The 22,277-nt window shown below is 42.6% G+C and overlaps 1 protein-coding gene across 2 annotated transcripts in view; it reads right to left on the bottom strand.

Annotated features, from left to right (window-relative positions):
• Window positions 1–22,277, bottom strand: part of pip5k1ba (phosphatidylinositol-4-phosphate 5-kinase, type I, beta a) — a 206,970-nt gene that overhangs the window by 80,007 nt on the left and 104,686 nt on the right. For both annotated transcript variants that reach the window (XM_070887204.1, XM_070887209.1), the window contains exons 3-7: window positions 21,968–22,057; window positions 20,904–21,034; window positions 16,442–16,559; window positions 14,593–14,745; window positions 3,165–3,464 (exon numbers count right to left, since the gene is read on the bottom strand). In XM_070887204.1, coding sequence (XP_070743305.1) covers window positions 3,165–3,464; window positions 14,593–14,745; window positions 16,442–16,559; window positions 20,904–21,034; window positions 21,968–22,057 — 792 coding nt within the window. The remainder of the gene's footprint in view (window positions 1–3,164; window positions 3,465–14,592; window positions 14,746–16,441; window positions 16,560–20,903; window positions 21,035–21,967; window positions 22,058–22,277) is intronic.

The following is a 22,277-nucleotide window of genomic DNA, read 5'->3' as shown; positions in this document are numbered from 1 at the left end:
TCTAAGCCCTGGTGTCATTCAAGTGAATCTGCACTGCAGCCCCTCCAAGGACAATACCCTTTGAGATTCAGTGCCCAGAACTGAATACAGGACTCCAGATGTGGTCTAACCAGAGCTCTGTACAACTGACAAGTATTGAAGATTGAGGGGTGATCTGATCAAGATGTTTAAAATGTTAAAAGGATTAGATAGAGTAGATACGGAGAAACTAGTCCCTCTGGTGGAGAATCAAGAACAAGAGGACAAACCCTAGCACTGATTAGTATGATCTTAGCAATGCCATGCCCAGTCCTCCCCATCTCCCTCAATGCTTGGGCCCCAACCTCTTGCTCTCTTCCATGCACTTGACATGGGTGTGTTTGGCATCTTGTTCCCTTCTGATTTGTTGCCTAAGAGAATCAACCAGAATATAGAAACAGAAAATGAGAAGCAATGATACATTAGAAGTGACTACAGCCAATGAAGTACTTTTTGAAGTGTAAAGTGGTTTTGGATGTCCTGAGGTCATGACAGGTGCTATATAAATGCAAGTTATTTTTATAAAGAAAGGGGGGGGGGGGGGGGAGAAGGGAGGAGTGAAAGCCATGGGAAAGAGGAGCAGAAAGATGGAGAACATAAAACAGCCATGATAGAAAAGGATGAGTGAAAGGGAAAAAGATGAGAAAGAAAAATAATCTAAATAAAGTAGAGAGGCAAAGGGTCATTGGAGGAGTGGAAGGTTGAGAAAATAAATTAAAGAATTACTGACAGTGGAAGGAACACAGAGGCAGTTAAGGCAAATGATTATAAAATAATTTTCTGTGAACATTATAAATCTATAGAATATTTACTGAAGTAAACATCTTAAAATATGTCAGCATCTTGCCCTAATGGCGATGTTAAGGTCCAGGAACAAGGAGAGGCAAGAGATTGGTCCACACATGTTAGTGAGCAATGGCACAGTAAATCAGTTTAACACAATCTGTTACTTTCGTCACATCAAATCAAAATAAATTTAAACCGTTACCTTCCTTCATCTTTGCAGAAGGCAGGAACTACCATCAAGAAAATGTAAATGTAAATGTTGCATTTATTTGGAATTCATCGGCAATTAAATATACTTTTCTTTCAACGCCTTTTAGTTTTCTTAGTTGTATCGCTGCATTTCCTCACAAAATGTAGAAGTGGTAGCTGGTCCTTAATATTTAATAGTTCAAAGACGATTGTTGTGCTAAAGTTATACTACATCATTCATTTTTTTTTGTGTCTGCATGTTCAACAAATGTTTAAAAGTGTGCATTCCGGTCTGCTGCAGATCTTGTGCGACTTATCAACCTGAATATTCTACCTGAATTAAGCTGCTCTCAAACAGGCAAGCAATTGTTTGCAGGCAGACAGGAACATAATACTAGTCTCCCCCTCTCCCAGTTTCCATGACCTGAACTCTTTCCTGGTACTTTGTGCATTGTTAGACAGGCACAGTCTTTTTGTTTCATTTCACAGGCATCACATTTGACAAGCAAATCCATCATTCAGAATGGCCACAACAGATGTAATACACACTGACTGATATACTAAAACCTGCACAGTTCTCATTCAAAATTGCAAATCTATAAGAAAACCAATTATTCCAAAGCACTGGAGTTGACTTTCCATATTGGGTGCTCGAGTGGAAGAAATGGTACACAGGAAAATGCCCTGCAGGAAAATTCCAACCCAAACTGCTATGCCGAGCTCCTGTAGCGGGGTCGCTAACCTTGCACGATTGTGCTGGAGCCTCCAAGAATTGAAGATTAATCTCCAGGACAATGCTAATGCTGCGATTTCCAACATCTGCAGTATTTTGCTTCTGAAAATATAGGAGTTGGGCAGAAAGAGACTGTTTGATAGTCAAGAATTATCTAACTGAGTCATGAAGTGTTCGCTTTCCAATTGGCATAGGAAGATGGGGAGGATAGGCGTGTTGACTGACCAATGGCGGGAGTGTGAAAGCAGAGCAGTGGGAGGTGGGATGTCATGTGACGAAACCTCTAGGAATACGTCCAACCAGAGTTGGCAACCCTACCCTGAAGTGGAATGAAGACCCTGGGAGCTGACCGAATGGGGTTTGGAGAACAGACCTTCTGGCACTGCTGCAGCAACATAGCAGGGATATTGCAACTGCTTAAAGTGGTCACTTAAAAGGGCAATGTTTGGGCGGGGGGGGGGGGGGGGGCGGAAAGAGAAAGAGATGATGCCCGAGGCCTTCCCGAAGTTCTGAGATGGCATCATCACATCTTTCAAATTGATACAGGATCCTAATCCACATCAGTTGATAAACAGAGCGAGGAGATTTTGTTTTTTTGGGTGGTGCATCGCACCAAAGATGGTGGTGCAGGACTTGGGTCGCCAACCTTCCAGGATTATCCTGGAATCTGCAGGAATTAAAAATTAATTCCCAGGACACGGCAGCGAGCAACACACAGGAAAAAAGTCATTGGGGTATTAAAAACTTGCTTTTTATTCCCATTTTCTTTTGACCACATTTATTAGTTAGAAAAATATTGATGGCGGGATAAAGATTGTTTTGACCCATATCCAATCGGCATGGCAATGCGGTGCACTGTGAGGAAGGAGGGGTGGGTAACCAATGACTGGAGCGTGAGAGCAGGGCAGTTAAAGGCAGGTCATATATGAAACCTCCAGGAATTCATTCAACCAAAGTTACCAAACCATGCAGAACTACCAACACAGTTGGCAATGAATGAATAGGGTGTCAATTTTAACTGTTCTCACCGGGCGGGACAGCTGCCTGCTTTAGACCCCACCCAATTTTCCTTTCCATGGAAATAAAACTCGGACGGGATGTAAAAAGGCATTCCATCCCTTTCTCGCCTGGTGGGAACAGTTAAAGTCAAACCCTTTAGTCTGTCAGAGATTCTGATAAATTCCCCTCTGGACAGAATTAGGCCATTAAATAGCATGTGCAGCACAGAAACAGGCCATTCAGCCCAACTTGTCTTAATGTAAAGCAATTCTTTTAACATTTGTTTGTGTTAAAATTCTTAACTAAGATTGGGCATGGAGCAGAATTTGAATGTTTAAAATCTCCTACTTTATCCAATTCATATTGTCCCCAAGATGCACATCAGCATGCTTCTGACAACAAAGGGCAACACCAGTTACTGCATCAAGTTCCTACATACCCGACAATCCCTCTGCAGTGTTTTAATCAATGCATTATATGTTTCAGCATCAAAAAAGAGACCATCTGGTGTGTCCTGTATAAAGTCCAAGTCTTTGAATATGGGTATATCTTTTTCTCGCTCTTTCCTCGAGGCCCTCCGCTTGTACGTCGAGCCCTTCAAATCGTACTTGTGATGCATCCGCACGGATCGTGGCAGCACATTGTTCATAACCACAATTCTTATGTTAGTGCCTCCCGACTGCATACAGTACAGTCCATAAAACTTTGGCAAAAGTGTCCTAGGGTTCTGGTTTAAATTCTGCAAACAGAAACATGGATTAAAATAAACTTGCAAATGCTGTGTGGCCGCACTTAAACGATGGCAGGAATAGTCCTAATTCTGCACAACAACGATGAAAGGCAATTTGAGCATTTACATAGCAGTCAATGAGAACGATACAGTTGATTTTAATTAACTGCAGATGTGAAACTTGACATGAAATTCATTATACATTAGGTATAAATGTAATCCCAAGAACATGGCCAATACATTAGCTTTGAACCTTCTGTCATGTTGACTAATTAAAGCTGTATTCCTGCTTGTAGAACAGTAGTGGAGATTGGGCCTATTATAAAATGTGCGTTTGTACAGATTATACATCAACCATGATGTTTAGCATCACATCTCCCTTCAACAAAACCCTTTCAAGCTCTCTCTGGATTTTGTCTGGCATTGAATTTGGCTCAGCAATTCCGTGCTGCTGTCAAATGCACTTCCCGAATGCTTATTTCTGTTTACCAGACTCAAAGACCTCTCAATTCTTTTCGCTGCAATCATCAATCAACTAAAGGCTCAAATTCTGCACCGTCTCCCAGCCAAAAAGATAGACCTGTATTGATATAGAACTTGAACACATGTCTCACAAAAATCTTTAAAAAGTGCAAAGATATTTACCCACATGAAGAGCTGAGATTTTTTACATCAGGTGAATATGATAGCCATTTTGTGCTCAGTAAAAGATGAATGACCAATCAATGATGTTTCTGGTGGGGTTGGCAGAGGTCGGAGCTGGGTCTCGGAGACTATTTCCACCGCTGTATCACCACCAGACTCTGCCCCGCCTCAACCTATCTGCAGCTGAAACCCTCATCCATGCCTTTGTTACCTCTAGACATGACTATTCCAACTCACTCCTGGCTGGCCTCCCACGTTCTACACTACGTAAACTTGTCATCCTAAACTCTGCTGCCCATGTGCACTAAGTCCCGTTCACCAATCAACTGTGCTTGCTGACTTACATTGGCTCCCCTTTAAGCAACGCCTTGATTTTAAAATACTCATCCTTGTTTTCAAATTCCTCCATGCCTCGCCTCCTCCCCATCACTAATCTCCTCCAGCCCTAAAACCTTCCGAGATATCCGCGCTCCTCCAATTCCGGCCCCTTGAGCACCCATATTGGCGGCCATGTCTTCAGCTGCCAAAGCCCCAAGCTCTGGAATTCCCTCCTTAAACCTCTCTGCCTCTCTTTCCTCTTTGAATCCTATCCATCTGCCCCAATATCTCCTTGTGTGGCTCGGTGTCAAATTTTGTTTGACAACGCTCCTGTGAAGTGCCTTGGGATGTTTTATGTTAAAAGAGCTATATAAATGAAAGTTCTTGTTGTTTTAAACAATCACCTAAATCTCCAGACAGGCATACTCAGCTTCACATCAACTGAGGGACAAGAGATTGAATGAGAGAAATCTGTGCTCCCCATAACTTATCTAGGTGAATAGCTGGGACACACAGTTCTGGAAGTCTCCAGGTTCAATCCGCATTCGAATCAGCGGGTTTGAAATGGGTAAATAGTAAGGCACTTACTTTAGGAGTGGATAATTGGTCAAGAGTTTGTGCAACTCATGGTTATCTTGCCACCCCCGCCAAAAGTGCATGTGTGGACATTGGGCAAGGACAGGATCAAGTCAGCTATATCCCCATTGTTGAATAGCTTGTTGACCATCAAGATTCTTACATGAACAATAGCCACTTGGGCAAGGCACACGAGAACATTCCATCAAGGAATCAATGTCTCAACAAAAAGAAAATAGGCATGGAAATATTAAAAATAAAAGATACTTGTGATACCAAAATTAACATGCCCCAATTACACAATTCCAAATGTTAGTGCACTGAAATTGTCTCAGCTCTGTATCAGAAAAATGCACATTGGAGGAAACAAACAGTATTTCTACAACTTTGCAGTTACCACTGCGAAAAAATTAGGTTTGATTAATTTAAATTTGAATTTAGTTTTAGGCTTGAAATATAATCCATTCATTGTCCCCCATTTCCTTCAATCAAAGGAAAGGGAAATTGCCTTGGACTTCCTTGAACTGTGGACACCTCAAATGCCAGGGCAGGCAATGCTTCAGTTCTGTGGAGGCATTAGAGAAGCCAGGATTGTTTTTAGAGCAGAGTGTGTTAAGGGGGAGATTTAAAATAATGCGCGGTTTTGATGGAGTAAATAAGGAGGAACTGTAAAAGCTTCTATAGGTATATAAAAAGGAAAAGATTAGCAAAAGTAAATGTGGGCCCCTTACATGGAGAGGAAAAATTATAATGGGGAGTAAGAAAATGGCAGAAAAATTAAACAAATACTTTGTGTCGGTTTTCACAGTAATGTAACCCCGCTATTTAAGAAAGGAGGGAGAGAGAAAATGGGGAACAGACCGACCAGTTAGCCTGACATCAGTAAGAGAGAAAATGCTAGATTCTATTAAGGATGTAGCAACAGGGCACTTAGAAAATAATATTAGGATTGGGCAGGGTCAACACTGATTTATGAAAGGGAAATCATGTTTGATGAATCTGTTGAGATTTTTGAAGTTGTAACGAGCAGGATAAGGGAGAACCAGTGGATGTGGTGTATTTGGATTTTTCAGAGGGCGTTCAATAAGGTCTCAAGAGGTTATTAAACAAAATTAGATCTCATGGGATTCTGGGTAATATACTAGCATGGATTGAGGATTGGTTAACGGACAGAAAACAGACGAGGAACACACGGGTCATTTTAGGGTTGGCATACTAACTAATGGGGTACCACAAGGATCAGTGCTTGGGCCTCAGCTATTCACAATCTATATCAATGATTTGGATTATGGGATCAAATGTAGTATATCCATGTTTGCTGAAGATACAAAGCTAAGTGGGAATGTAAGTTGTGAGGAGGATGCAAAGAGACTTCAAGGGGATATAGACAGGATAAGTGAGTGGGCAAGAACATGGCAAATGGAATATAATGTGGAGAAATGTGAAGTTATCCACTTTGGTAGGAAAAATAGAAGAGCAGAGTATTTTTTAAACGGGAGAGATTGGGAAATGTTCAGAGACCCCTGAGTCTCCTTGTACACTAATCACTGAACGTTTCAATTCCTGGGTAAGAGGGAGCTGTTCTGTTGCGACAGGCTTCACTTGAACCATGCTGGGATTAGTGTCATGGCGAATCGAATAACTAGGGCTGTAGAGAGGGATTTAAACTAAATAGTTTTTTTTTTTTGGGGGGGGGGGAGGGGGGGGGAGGGAAGGGAAAGAGGAAAGAGGTGTACCAAGTGAGCAGAAATTTAAAAAGTCAGAGAGAAAGGAGAAGGCAATTGAGCAGGGTAGCAATTGGGGATATGATAGCCAGAGTGTGACAGGAAGGGACAGAATGTATAAAAAGAGTGCATCAGAAAGTGGGGTCAAAGCAGGGGAAATGGTAAAAAGATAAAATTAAAAGCTCTTTATCTGAATGCACGCTGCATTCGTAACAAAATAAAATGAGTTGATGGCACAAATAGATATAAATGGGTATGATCTAATAGCCATTACAGAGATGTGGCTGCAAGGTAACCAAGGCTGGGAATTAAATATTCAGGGGTATTTGACAATTCAGAAGAAGAAAGGGTTGGAGGCAGTTCAGAGAAGGTTCACTAGGTTGATTCTAGAGATGAGGGGGTTGACTTATGAGGAAAGGTTGAGTAGGTTGGGCCCCTACTCATTGGAATTCAGATGAGAGGTGATCTTATCAAAACGTATAAGATTATGAGGGGGCTTGACAAGGTGGATGCAGAGAGGATGTTGAAATATAGACAATAGATGCAGGAGTAGGCCATTCAGCCCTTCGAACCTGCACCATCATTCAATATGATCATGGCTGATCATGATGGGGGAGACTAGAACTAGAGGGCATGAATAAGGGGCCGCCCATTTAAAACAGACGAGGAGAAATTTCTTGAGGATTGTTAATCTGTAGAATTCGCTGCCTCAGAGAGCTGTGGAAGCTGGGACATTGAATAAACTTAAGACAGAAAAGGACAGTTTCTTCAACGATAAAGGAGATAAGCAATTATGGGGAGCGGGCGGGAAAGTGGAGCCGAGTCCAAGATTAGATCAGCCATGATCTTATTGAATGGCGGAGCAGGCTCGAGGGGCCGTATGGCCTACTCCTGTTCCTATTTCTTATGTTCTTATGAAAAAGGAGCTGGGGTAGCACTGCTAATAAAGGATGAGATCAGTGCATTAGTGAGAAACAATATTGGCTCAGAAGATCAAGATGTAGAATCAATTTGGGTGGAGATAAGAAATAACAAGGGGTAGAAGTCACTGGTGGGTGTAGTCTATAGGCCCCTAACAGTAGCTACACTGTTGGACAGAATATAAATCAAGAAATAATGAAGGCTTGTAAGAAAGGTACAGCAATCATCATAGGCGATTTAAATCTTCATGCTGACTGGACAAATCAAATTGGCCACGGGAGCCTTGAAGAAGAGTTCATAGAGTGTATCCAGGATGGTTTCCTTGAACAGTACGTTGTGAAACCAACCAGGGAGCAGACTATCTTAGATCTGCTACTGAATAATGAGACACGATTAATTAATGATCTCATAGTAAAGGATCCTCTAGGAAAGAGTGATCATAGCATGGCTGAATTTCAAATTCAGTTTGAGGGTGAGAAAGTTGAGTCTCAAACCACTGTCCTGATCTTAAATAAAGGTGATTAAAGATATGATGGCAGAGTTGGCTAAAGTGGATTGGGAAAATAAATTAAAAAGAATAAAACGGTTGATAAGCAATGGCACACATTTAACACAACAAAAATATATTCCAGTGAGAAAGAAAGACTAAGAAGGGAGAACCACCCTTGGCTACCTAAGGAAGTAAAGGATGGTATCAAATTGAAAACAAATGCATACAATGTTGCCAATATTAGTAGGAGGCCAGAGGATTGAGAAATTTTTAAAAACCATTCAAGGATGACTTAAATAAATGAGAGAAGATGGATTATGAGAGTAAACTAGCAAGAAATATAAAAACAGTTAGTAAGAGCTTCTACAGGTATACAAGAAGAAAGTAGGGTAACTAAAGTAAACGTTGGTCCCTTAGAGGGTGAAACTGGGGAATTAATAATGGGGAACAGGGAAATGGCAGAGACTTTGAACAAATATTTTGTGTCGGTCTTCACGGTAGAAGACACTAAAGACATCCCTATAAGATAATCAAGGGCTATAGGGAGGGGGGAAACTTAAAACAATCACTAAAGAAAAAGTACTCGGTAAAATAATGGCCTCAATTTTGGCATAGCCCATTTTTCGGCGCACTTACCGGAGTTGTGCCACTTTTCTCCATTCCAAAGTGCGCAGAAAAATTTCCTTCCCACTTTGGCAGCCGTCCGGCCTCTTTCCTGTAGTCACACAGCGTGGAGAGTCCAGTCGGGGGTGGAGCCAGCGTTCTGCGCCGAAAACTGTGCCGGGATGTCTGCACGTGCACAGTGGAGTGTCCATGGATGCGCAGTAGCTCCTCATGCCCCAGCCTCTCCGTGTCTTGCTGCAGCCGCTCTGTGGGACCTGATGCTGGCCACTGGAATCGCTCCCGCCCCTAGCCCAGGCCGAGTGGCCTCCTGGTGCGATTTCTAATGATCCAGAAATCATCCAGGCAGGAGCACCAACAGTTCTCCTGCCCGCCCGCCCCTACCCCTGGCCGAGTGGCCTCCCGCACCGGCTGGTCCGCTGCCTTCCCGGCCGAGTTTGATGATGAAGGTAGGACTTACTTCAATTTTTTATTTCTTATTGAATTCTTATTACTTTTTGTTTGCAAGATTTGGTGGTTTATATGGCTTCGTGGTTTAGGTGCAGGCAGGTCCTCTCCGCTTCCCGCCCCTATCCCAGGCCGAATGGCCTCTGATGTACCTACTTCTAACTCTCCACAAGGGTTTTCTGAAGTGGCCACATACGCTGGCCTAAGTAGATTTGGAGTAACTATTATCTGGCCAAAGTTGCCTAAATGGGCAGAACTGGCATAGGTGGCTGGTAACACCCCTTTTGAGAAAAAAACACGAAAAAAATAGTAACCAACTCAGTTACACTGGTGCAAATTGATTGGGGAAAATGGGGATTTTTAAGTTATGCCAGAAAAACCAAGTTACTCCAAAAAAAATGGAGCAACTCCTGGCCAAAATTGAGCCCAATGGAACTAAACATAGAAAATAGGTGCAGGAGTAGGCCATTCGACTCTGCACCACCATTCAATAAGATCATGGCTGATCATTCACCTCAGTACCCTTTCCTGCTTTCTCTCCATATCCCTTGATCCCTTTAGCCGTAAGGGCCACATCTAACTCCCTCTTGAATATATCCAATGAACTGGCTTCAACACTCTGTGGTAGAGAATTCCACAGGTTAACAACTCTGAGTGAAGAAGTTTCTCCTCATCCAAGTCCTAAATGGCTTACCCCTTATCCTAAGACTGTGTCCCCTGGTTCTGGACTTCCCCAACATCAGGAACATTCTTCCTGCATCTAACCTGTCCAGTCCCGTCAGAATTTTATACGTTTCTATGAGAACCCCTCATCCTTCGAAACTCCAGTGAATACAGGCCCAGTCGATCCAATCTCTCCTCATAGGTCAGTCCTGCCATCCCGGGAATCGGTCTGGTGAACCTTCGCTGCACTCCCTCAACAGCAAGAACGTCCTTTCTCAGATTAGGAGACCAAAACTGAACACAATATTCCAGGTGAGGCCTCACCAAGGCCCTGTACACTGCAGTAAGACCTCCCTGCTCCAATACTCAAATCCCCTAGCTATGAAGGCCAACATACCATTTGCCTTCACCGCCTGCTGTACCTGCATGCCAACATTCAATGACTAATGTACCATGACACCCAGGTCTCGTTGCACCTCCCCTTTTCCTAATTTGCCGCCATTCAGATAATATTCTGCCTTCCTGTTTTTGCTACCACATTATATTGCATCTGCCATGCATTTGCCCACTCACCTAACCTGTCCAAGTAAGTCCCCTGGACCTGATGGTCTGCATCCTAGGGTCTTAAAAGTGGCTGCAGAGATAGTGGATGCATTGGTTGCAATTTACCAAAATTCCCTGGTCTGGAGAACCCAGCGGATTGGAAAACCACAACAGTAACGCCCCTATTTAAAAAAAGGAGGCAGACAGAAAGCAGGAAACTATAGACCAGTTGGCCTAATATCTGTCATTGGGAAAATGCCGGAGTCCATTATTAAGGAAGCAGTAGCAGGACAGTTAGAAATCATAATGCAGTCAAGCAGAGTCAGCATGGTTTTATGAAAGGGAAATCATGTTTAACAAATTTGCTGGAATTCTTTGAGATGCAACGAATAGGGTGGAAAAGGGGGAACAAGTGGATGTGGTGTATTTGGATTTCCAGAAGGCATGCAATAAGGTGCCACATAAAAGGTTACTGCACAAAATAAGAGCTCACAGGGTTGAGGGTAATATTAGTATGGATAGCAAATTGGCTAACGAACAGAAAACAGAGAGTCAGGATAAATGGGTAATTTTTCAATTGGCAAACGGTAACTAGTGGGGTGCCACAGGGATCGATGCAGTGGCCTCAATTATTTACAATCTATATTAATGACTTGGATGAATGGACCAAGTGTAATGTAGCCAAGTTTGCTGATGTTAAAGATGGGTGGGAAAGCAAATTGTGAGGAGGATACACAGAATCTGCAATGGGATATGGACAGGCTAAGTGAGTGGGCAAAAATTTGGCAAATGGAGTATAATGTGGGAAAATGAGAGGTTATCCACTTTGGCAGAAAAATTTAAAAAGCAAATTATTATTTAAATGGAGTGTGATTACAAAATGCTGCAGTAACAGGGGGACCTGGGGGGTCCTCGTGTATGAAACATAAAAAGTTAATATGCAGGTACAGTAAGTAATCATGAAGGCAGTGGAGAGAAGAAATTTCTTCGACGGTCGTAAATCTGTGGAATTCTTTGCCCCGGAGAGCTGTGGAGACTGGGTCATTGAATATATTGAAGGTGGAGATACAGATTTTTGAATGATAATGGAGTGAAGGGTTATGGGGAGCGGGCAGGGAAGTGGAGCTGAGCCCAGGATCAGATCAGCTGTGATCTTATTAAATGGCAGAGCAGGCTCGAGGGGCCAATGGCCTACTCCTGCTCCTATTATGTTCTTATGTTCTTAACATGCAAGTACAGCAAGCAATTAAGAAAGCAAATGGTATGTTGGCCTTTATTACAAGAGGATTTGAGTATTAGAGTAAAGATGTCTTACTGCAATTATATCGGGTCCCAGTGAGACCACACCTGGAGTATTGTGTACAGTTTTGGGGGCTGAAATTGCCCCCACCGATAAGTCCTCTTGTCACCTGAAAGCAGCAGCCATGGGGTGGCGTAGAATGGCCGCCGACTCTCTGCAGAGTGGCCGCCATTTTGTAAATTGCCCTTGAGTTTTGGAGCGGCGACCGCTCCGCCCATTTTCCCGCTGTGGCGTGCAGGCGCCGACCCCTTACAAACTGGCGGGGACCCCCTCACGAAATTGCCCCTTTCCCGGTGTTGCCCTGCGGAAACCAACCCGCTGCCGATCGGTGTTCCCCCACCGACAGCTTTTGTTATCGGTGCACACTGTGGCATAGCAGCCCGACCGCCCTCGAAGGGTAGGGCACACTGCCGCGGTCGGCATGATTGTGTGTGTGTCGGCCCAACAATTATGCCCCCGGGTTTGGTTGGGCCGCCGACAGGCAGCCTGGTACCCCCCCTTCTGGGTGCCAGGCCGGTAGCCCGGCCGAAACCCTCCCTGGTGGCCCAGTGGACCCAACTTAAATGTATGCAGAGCTTGCAGCGGCTCCCCCCTTTAACTGAAGAGACGTGACGCGTCAGCGCGGCACTTGAGTGGTTGGGGCGACGGACTTGCTGCAAGGGCACTTCCGTCCCTCAGCTGTCACAACTTCCCACCCAGAGCCAAAAAAGTACTACAAAATACCGAATATCGACGGCAACTCCGCCGCATGCGTTGCAGTGGTGGAAAACTTCAAAAAAAAGGTGTGCCCCGTTTCGGGCGGAGGTCAACTTTTACCTATTGGTCTTCTTACCCAAGGAAGGATATACTTGCCATAGAGGGAGTGCAACGAAGGTTCACCAAACAGATTCCTGGGATGGGGGTGATTGTCCTATGAGGAGATTGAATAGACTAGGCCTATATTTTCTAGAATTTATAAGAAGAAGAGATGATCTCATTGAAACATACAAAATTCTTACAGGGCTCGACAGGGTAGATGCAGGGTTGATGTTTCCCCAGGTTGGGGAGTCGAGAACCATGAGTCACAGTTTCAGAATAAGGGGTCGGCCATTTAGTACTGAGACGAGGAGAAATTTCTTCACTCAGATGATCGGGAATCTTTGGAATTCTCTACCCCAGAGAGCTGTGGATGTTGAGTCTTTGAGTATATTCAAGGCAGAGATTGATAGATTTTTGAATAATAAAGGAATCAAGGGATTTGGGGATAGTGCAGGAAAGTGGAGTTGAGGTAGAAGATTAGCCATGATCTTATTGAATGCGAGAGCAGACTCGATGGGCTGAATGGCCTACTCCTTTTCCTATTTCTTATATTCTAAACTGTTTCCATTGGCAGGATTGTTGGTAACCAGGAAACACAGATTTAAGGTAATTGACAAAAAGAACCAGAGGGAAGAGGAGGAGAGTTGTGATCGGGACTGCACTACCTGAAAAGGGCGGTGGAAGCAGATCCAATAGTAACTTTGAAAAGGAAATTGGATAAATACTTGAAGGGGAAAAATTTGCAGGGCTATGGGGAAAGAGCAGGGGAGTGGGACTAATTGTATCATTCTTTCAAAGAGCTGACACAATGACCTCCTTCTGTGTTGTAGGATTCTACGATGATGCATATAAACCATTAATAAATTGAAATGCAACAGTCACAATGGGGACAACGCCAAATTAAAAAAAAACAGCAGCAACACTCACTCACTTCCAAGGCTACAGAATATAGTACAATACTGAGCAAAGTGTGAACAGAGCTCCCACATTGAATACATTGCAGTATGAAGATTCAGAGGGGAAATGATCATACAGAATAAATCGTGACCTTGTGCAGACAACAAAAACTTCAGCTATTTGTGCACATCGCCGTGCTCTAAATCGAGTAGATGCCAAGCTGCAGTTAGTAGGCAATGTCCCACTTGCTATTCACAATCGAGAACATAAATAGCAATTTTTGCAGTGTTCTCAAAAGATATCATAAGCGAGCTTATGTCCCCAAACTACTTTGCAAGTTATCCTTCTTTGTTGCAAAACAATCTTCTCCAAGGCCCTAAGCTCTGGAATTCCCTCCCTAAACCTCTCCACCTCTTTACCTCACTCTCCTTTAAATATTGGGAAGACCGAAGCCATTATCTAATGTAGCCATTACGTAATGTAAGCCATTACCTCACAATCCCACAAGATATCTGCGCTCCTCAAATTCTGGCCTCTTGAACATCACTCATTATAACTGCTCAACCATCGGTGGGACGTGCCTTCAACTGCCTGGGCCCTAAGCTCTAGAACTCCCTCCCTAAACCTCCACGCCTCTCTACCTCCTTTAAGACGTTCATTAAAACCTACCACTAAACAAATTTTTGATCATCTGCCTTAATTGCTTCTGTGGCTCGGTGTCAAATTTATCCATTTGTCTGTAACACCGTTTGCCTTTTGCCTTGGGAGGTTTTACTACGTTAAAGGCGCTATATAAATGCAGATAGAATTATGGAATAGTAAGCACAGGAGGCGGCCATTTGGCCCATCGAGTCTGTGCCGGCTCTTTCGAAGTGCAATCCAGTTAGTCCCACTCTCCCGCTCTTTCCCCCATAATCCTGCAAATTATCCTCCTCCCCTTTGACAGCTACTACTGAATCTGTATCCAACCCATATCATACAGTGCCTATGCATAGTTATCAACATAAAATATCTGATCAGCCTTACAATATAGTTTAATATATATTTTTAGTTTTCAGTCGCTACAAATTTTTAAATCCAATTTCATATGATTTTAAATGATCTGTTAAAATACCCATTCTGCCATTTGAACAGAACATTGAATAAGGATTAGTTGCACTAAGTTTAGAAAGCTCTAATTATTTCATGGCTTACCATATAATAACCTGGTAACAGCTTCTGTAAGAATTCTGCTTCTTTATGCTGCACAGTCTTTATGATGAATTCGTCGTCGCTTGTGACATAAAATAAGGACCCACTAGCACCAGGATTGGAAAGCTCGATCAGCGGTTCATTGCACAAGGAAAACTGGCAAGAAAGCAAAGAGAATTCAAAAAAGTAATTAACTCATCAAGCTTTTCTAAAACACTTGCAATATAATTTCATACACCGAAATTTAAATTTTTTTCCACATATCTACAATATCATTGTTGATGAACAAAACACACAACTATAATTGATAACAAGCATAGTATTGAGAAAACAAGCAGCATCCCTTCTAATACAAACAGATCGGAGACCATCAAGCTCGAATTAAATCACTATTCCAATAATATTGTAGAGTTCACAAAGAACGGTACACATTTTCCTTGCATTATGGAGGCAAGAGCATCTTTTTCAATCCAATAAACATTTAACAAGAGAAACTTTCTGTTTACATAGACATTTGTGGTACAAATGAAAACATTTATTTTTAAAATGGGCTGGATGACTTCGAACTATATATGGTGCTACAATACAAAAGCAAAATACTGCAGATATTATATTATATATATGGTGCTAATCTGGTTTGTGATAGGTACGTGCGTGGCACATCTGGAATGCATATACAAGCTCAAAATGAGAGTTGACATATAGATCGACAATCAAGTATTTGGGAGAGTGTAAAAGTTACTGAACTAATATTGATTGCTGTTATAATTTCCCTTGCATCACAAATTTTGAAAGGCGACCTTTTGTTCCCACTCAACTTGGTGCAACAGAAGGACAAAACGAATTGTAATTACACCCTGTTCTGACAGTCAGTCAGATTTTTATCATGGCCCAGATCTTGCTGGAGCAGAACATCTCACAGCATGCCCTGTGCATTAGACCATTTCCTGCACCCATCCAGCTCAAAATTCTTTGCGCTGTAACTTGAAGTACAAGCAGATAATGCGCAGCGAGTGTAATGGGGCATCTGGGACCTCTGAACAATGGGATCGACATTCTATCTCCTTAACCTATGAGATGTAAGGATCGAGAAAGATAGGGCAAATTCTCCACTCCACTCTTAGCCTCTTACACCATTCCAACAAAGCTCAATGCAAACTCGAGGGACAGCACCTCACCTTTTGATTAGGCACTTTACAGCCTTCTGACTCGAAATAGAGTTCAACAATTTCAGACCATAAACCTCTGCCCCTATATTTTCACATGGCAGCTGGTGATTCTGCTAGTCCCATTTACACCTCTTCTAGACCCATCTTTTGTTTCTTTACTTGTCCCATTACCATCTCCTTTTGCCTTGCACAATCATACCTTTTGTCATTAATCTCTCCTGCCTTCCACCCCATCACAGACCTTCCCTTTTGTTCTTTCCTCCCCTCCCCCTGCACTTGCTTAAAATCTGTTACATCTCTAACTTTTTCCAGTTTTGATGAAACATCAACTCTGTTTCCCTCTCCACAAATGCCGTCTGACCTGCTGAGCATTTCTAGCATTTTCTGTTTTTATTTCTAATATCTCCATATGTGGGCTCGGTTTTAGATTATCGCTCGTGAAACACCATGGGATGTTTGACTATGTTAAAGACACGATATAAATGCAAGTTGCTGCTCACCTCTGTACCCCTTTATGGCAATAATATCCCATGATTAATTGGCCAGAATTACAGTAGTTCTGCATAGAATTTTCCAAATGCAGTCTGATCTTTGCCAAACGACCAATTAAATCACTTTCCATGTGACCTTTTATAAAATAAAATTATTGGGTTACAAAAGATGCAACAAAAAAGAAAACTCACCAAATAATCATCTGGCCTTATATGAAAGAGTTCTCGGAAATAGCGGAATGCTAGTGGAGCGTACGTCTTGAACCTGAAGTCTGGATAGCGGTGTGCGGGTGTAAGATTGCTTCCTTCACTGAAAATCATTGTGAAGAAGTAAGTGATTAATAGTAACTTTAAAAAAAAATTCATCTTAAAAATTGAGGATTTAAAAGAAAACAATTCATTCACAGGATGTGGACATCGCTGGCAAGGCCAACATTTATTGCCCATCCCTAATTGCCCTCGAGAAGGTGGTGGTGAGCCACCTTCTTGAACCGCTGTAGTCTGTGTGGTGTAGGTACTCCCACAGTGCTGTTAGAGAGGGAGTTCCAGGATTTTGGCCCAGTGACAATGAAGGAATGGCGATATATTTCCACGTCAGGATGGTGTGTGACTTGGAGGGGACCTTGGATGTGATGGTGTTTCCATGCGCCTGCTGCTCTTGTCCTTTTAGGTGGTAGAAGTCGCGGGTTTGGGAGGTGCTGGCGAAGAAGCCTTGGGTAAGTTGCTGCAGTGCATCTCGTCGATGGTACACACTGCAGCCACGGTGCGCCGGTGGTGGAAGGAGTGAATGTTTAAGGTAGCAGATGGGATGCCAATTTTGTAATATAACCACAGTACAAGTAATTCCAGCAAAAGCCAGAGCAGCTTGGAATACATATTTTTCTGAGTTCCTCTAATGGGCACTGTGCTTACATTGAACTGGCACATCCACAAATTTCCCCCATCTTCCTTTGTTTAACACTAAAGTTTGTTCACATGCTAGTGTAATTCACCCTGGAGTGTAGGTCAATGTTACATTGCACAAGTTTTAAAAACAATTACCCCAATGGTTCCTCCTTATGGCCCAATAGGTGTGTGCAACAGACCTGGGGAAACCAGTGTCTAAATTGAGCAAACTCGATGGTTGTAGAAAAAATGCGTTTTGCTCATTTTGGGGTGGGGGTGGGCGGGGCGGGGTGTGAAGAGGTTGGAAAGCACAAGGAATTTGAGGCACAAATGTGGTCATTGTTCAATTGGTCTGTTCTTTCTACCTTACCATCTCGCTTTCTAAAACGCCCACACTTTTGGTTCCCCGCAGCCTAACCCGCTCCACTGTCTCCCTTCCCCCCCCTCCTGCTTGGCATCAATTGTTCCGTCCTTTTAATATAAAGAACTAATGGGACATCTTACTATACTAGCAATGCAACTGAAAGATGTTATTGTTGAAACAAGAGCCCAGCCACTGATCCCAAGGCCAATTCTCCTTTATCAATAAATATTAAGTACTCTCGGAAAGAGAAGATAAATCTTCCTTACATGCTCCTGTCCAAGTCAAACGGCACTAATCTAGGCTGACACTCTCCTGGAGTACGGAGTTTGTGTGCAGATTGCCACATTTCCTATCATTCATAGGCAGTCCCTCGAAATCGAGGAAGACTTGCTTCCACTCCTAAAATGAGTTCTTTGGTGGCTGAACAGTCTGAGAGCCACAGACCGTCATAGGTGGGACAGATACTCATCGGGGAAAGGGCGAGGGGGATGGCACCGATTTACCACATGCTCCTTCCACTGCCTGCACCTGATCGCTTCACGCTCACAGCGTTAAGATTCGAAGAGCTCAACACCCTCCTGGATGCACTTTCTCCATTTAGGGCGGTCTTCGGCCAGGGTCTCCCAGGTGTCAGTGGTGATGTCGCACTTCACCAGGGACACTTTGAGGGTGTCCTTGTAACGTTTCCGCTGCCCACCTTTGGCTTGTTTGCCATGAAGGAGCTCCGCATATAGTAGTTGTTTAGGGAGTCTCGTGTCTGGCATGCAAATTAAGTGGCCTGCCCAACGAAGCTGATCAAGTGTGGTTAGTGCTTCAATGCTGGTGATGTTAGCCTGGGCAAGGACACTGATGTTGGTGTGTCTGTGCTCCCAGGGGATTTGCAGGATGTTGCGGAGACATCATTGGTGATATATCTCCGGCGACTTGATGTATCTTCTGTAAGTAGTCCATGCCTCTGACCCATATAGGAGGGCAGGAATTACTACAGCCCTGTAGACCATGAGCTTGGTGGTAGGTTTGAGGGCTTGGTCTTCGAACACTTCCTCAGGCGGCCGAAGGCTGCACTGGAGGCGATGTTGAATCTCCACATCAATGTCTGCCTTTGTTGACGAGAGGTTCCCGAGGTATGGGAAGTGGTCCATGTTGTTGAGAGCCGTGCTGTGAATCTTGATGACTGGGGGGCAGTGCTGTGCGGCGAGGACAGGTTGATGTAGGACCTTTGTCTTACGGATGTTAAGCGTAAGGCCCATGCTTTCATATGCCTCGGTGAAGACATTGACTATATCCTGGAGTTCAGTCTCTAAATGTACGCAGACACAGTCCGCGTACTACAGCTCAACGACAGAGGTTTGGTGGTCTGGACCTGGCCTGGAGGCGGCGTAGGTTAAACAGCTATTTTAACCTACAGTAGGTAGGTTTAGCAGTAGGTTAAACACATTTCCTATATTACAACAGTGACTACACTTCAACTATTTCATTTGCTGTAAAGCACTTGGGATGTCCCGAGATCATGATAGGTGCTGTACAAATGCAAGTCTTTGTTTTTCTTTGCCACAGTTTTTGGATTTTCTCTGCCCTTCGTTACTCTAGGTTTTTTTTTCCAGCTCTGATATCTTAGATCATCTTTTATTATCCAGGTAAAACAATCAGTGATGCAGCAAAAACACTAAACAGAAACTCCAGGCATGTCAAATATTTTTAAAATACTGTAATTTTATTATGTCTCCATGCCTTCAGCCCTCGACAAGCAGCAGACATCACACCAGACCTTGATTAAGTTTTAAAATATTAAAACAAATTAAACAATGAATAAGTGAATATGTACACATTTGTCACATACGCATTTATTTTTCTGTCAAAATTGTATTGATCATCTTAAAGGGGAAGAGAAAAAAAAAGTTTTCAAATGTAAATGCTAAACTGCATCTCTAAAAACAACAGTTTACGTTGATATAGTACCTTTTAACATAGAAAAGCTTCACACAAGCATGATCAGACAAAAATGGATGACGAGCCAAAGAGAGGATATATTCGGAGGGGTGACCAAAATCTTGGTTGAAGAGGTAGGTATTAGGGTGCACCAAAAAGCAACGTTTATCCACATTGCTCCTTCTCTGCTGGTCTTCATTTTTATTAGCTGCGGGTTCTAGCCAAAATCAATGCATCTCTCCAAGATCTCAGTTTCTTTGATTTTCAAAGGTTTGATATGAAAATGGAAAAGGAGTGGGATCAAAGATAAAGGCACTCGACTGAACAAGGCTAGTACAAGAGGTGTAGCAATCAGAAAGGATAATTACGACAAGGAAATAATGGCTTTTTAAAAAATGGTGAAAAATCGTTAAAAAAAAGGCATAAATCCCAGAATGCTGAAGGAAGATGGGAAGGAAATAATAGACGCTCCTTGGATATGCAAGTTGTGCCAGAGGACTGGCAGTTGTTCATAACATTTCTGTTCAAGGGAGAAAAGGAATAAACCAGATTGATTGTATAGACCAGTTACCCTATCAGTAGTGGGTAAGCCTCTGGAGCCCTCAATATGGGATTAAATCAATACTTACCTGGAAAAGTGGAAGGAAATATTGATAAAGCCTTCAAAAAAAAAAAAAAAGTGGTGTATGAGAATTTTGTAAGTCAAGCTTCCTTGCCTTCATTTGAATAGACTTCCTGTGCATTGAAGGCATGGGCAGAGAATCAGGCTTGGAACTGGGTTGTCTACAAGTCAACTGGTGAGCTGGCAACTCTTGAAGGGCTGCTGCTGCTCACTTTTAAAGAGGGGAGTCACCTACACTTGTGAAGGCAACAGATTTATTTGGAATCAGTGTGTGCTGCAATTAGAGTGGTGCCAACTATTTCTGTCTCCAGTGAAGGCTCACGTTTTGCTGAAGTGAAGGAATGGCTCTGTTTGATGCCAATGGGCAGCCACCTGGAAAACCTTCCGCAGCACGCATCTGAGTAACCAATGTACTTTTATTATTGTGTTCACTGTAGGCAAGGATATGTGGGATTAGGACGACTAGTCATGTGGAGGATATACACCAACATGGACTTGTTGGACCAAATGGCCCATCTCCAGGTTGTAATTTCTATGCAATGCAATATAACCCAATTGAGCTTAACGAGTTTGGACAAGACTGCTTCTGTGCTCATTATTAATAATAAGCAAAACTAATGCAATGATTTATGGATGATATTTTCACAAAGTACAAATGAATTCTGAGTCATAAGCAAGATGCATTTACTAAGTCAGTAAATCTGTATCACTATTTGCAAAATAAAACAAAGCAAATTCATAATTCATCTTCAGTTTCCTCATAGTGAAGATATGTTGTACTAACACATTGGCAATTTCAGAGTTAAAAGTGGAAATGTCTCGAGATAAATAGTTTTAAGAAAATAAAACCCAACCTTGGTAGAAAGACACTTTCCACAACATAGAAATCTTGCATCAACACATCTCGGCCTGGTTTTGAAGTGAGGTTCCCAACTGCGTATCCAATTCCAAGTTGGATTGAGCCTTGAAGTGCAGATGATGGTGTCTGAAACAAAAATAAAAAATGCATGGTTTCAGTACTATATTTGTAAGCTACTCTGTGCACAAGTCAAGGCTGTATAAAACAAGATCTACAAATCAGAACCAATCACAAAGTCCCTGCAACAAAAAAAAACACAGAACATTCCGGTCACACAACTGCGATAAAGGAGGAAGCTGAACCATAGCAATGATGTGCTGATCTTGAACATTCTACTCATTGTTCAACAGAAACTTAAATGCCCCAATTCCCCCTTCAAATCCCAATCTTAAAGAAAAATTATACATGCACATTGACAGGGTTCATGCTGAGAGGATGGTTCCCCTGGCTGGAGTGTCGAGAACTAGGGGCCATAGTCTCAAAATAAGGGGTTGGCCATTTAAGACTGAGATGAGGAAGAATTTCTTCACTCAAAGGATTGTGAATTTTTGGAATTCTCTACCCCAGAGGGCTGTGGACACTGAATCGTTGAGTATATTCAAAGGCTGAGGTAGATAGATTTTTGGACTCTAAGGAAATCGAGGGATATGGAGATTGGGTGGGAAAGTGGATTTAAGGTCGAAGATCAGCCATGATCTTATTGAATGGCAGAGCAGGCTTGAAGGGCCGTATGGCCTACTCCTGCTCCTAATTTTTATGTTTTTTTTAATAAAACAAAAACATAAAACAAGTGCTAAATATTTTACATTCAAAATACTTACCCAGAGAATTAACCATCTCCTTTGCAATTATCCTTCTAATGTTGCAAAGTAACTCGGTTACCACCATATACAAGTGAACATTCATTTCAGAGTGAGAGCAAATGATGCCGTTGATCCCTCATCATATTGATCTGAGCAGGCATGGCAATTCATACACATTTCATGGTTGAAATTAATTTCAACACCTGACTCCAAGTGCCAGATGAGCATGTTACAAAGGTTGGGACTGAACATTTACCTTTTTGTAAATCTTCTCCCGAGAGTTGCCTTCACCACTGTGCCCATTTTGCCGAACAGCAGTATTTCGGTTTTCTGTAGTGGAAGTCATCTAGAAAACAATAATTTAACTTTTGTTGTTTTTTTAAATTTAAAGCTGAAGAAAATTACATACAAATATTTATGTAAAGTTTTATTAATTGGCATATAAAAAGAGAAGTGAGTTAATTAGGAGGCCCCAGTTTCCACGGCCAGCCATGGGCTATGAGGGCAGAACAGATTATTCCCTAAAGTTGGGCTGCCTAGTCATAGAGACCAAGAGTGGGGCATTT

The sequence above is a fragment of the Pristiophorus japonicus genome, chromosome 1, assembly GCF_044704955.1.
Source record: "Pristiophorus japonicus isolate sPriJap1 chromosome 1, sPriJap1.hap1, whole genome shotgun sequence".
Lineage (NCBI taxonomy): Eukaryota > Metazoa > Chordata > Chondrichthyes > Pristiophoridae > Pristiophorus > Pristiophorus japonicus.
Note: the sequence above shows the minus strand (reverse complement) of the source record. Positions and strands in the feature narration are given on the sequence as shown.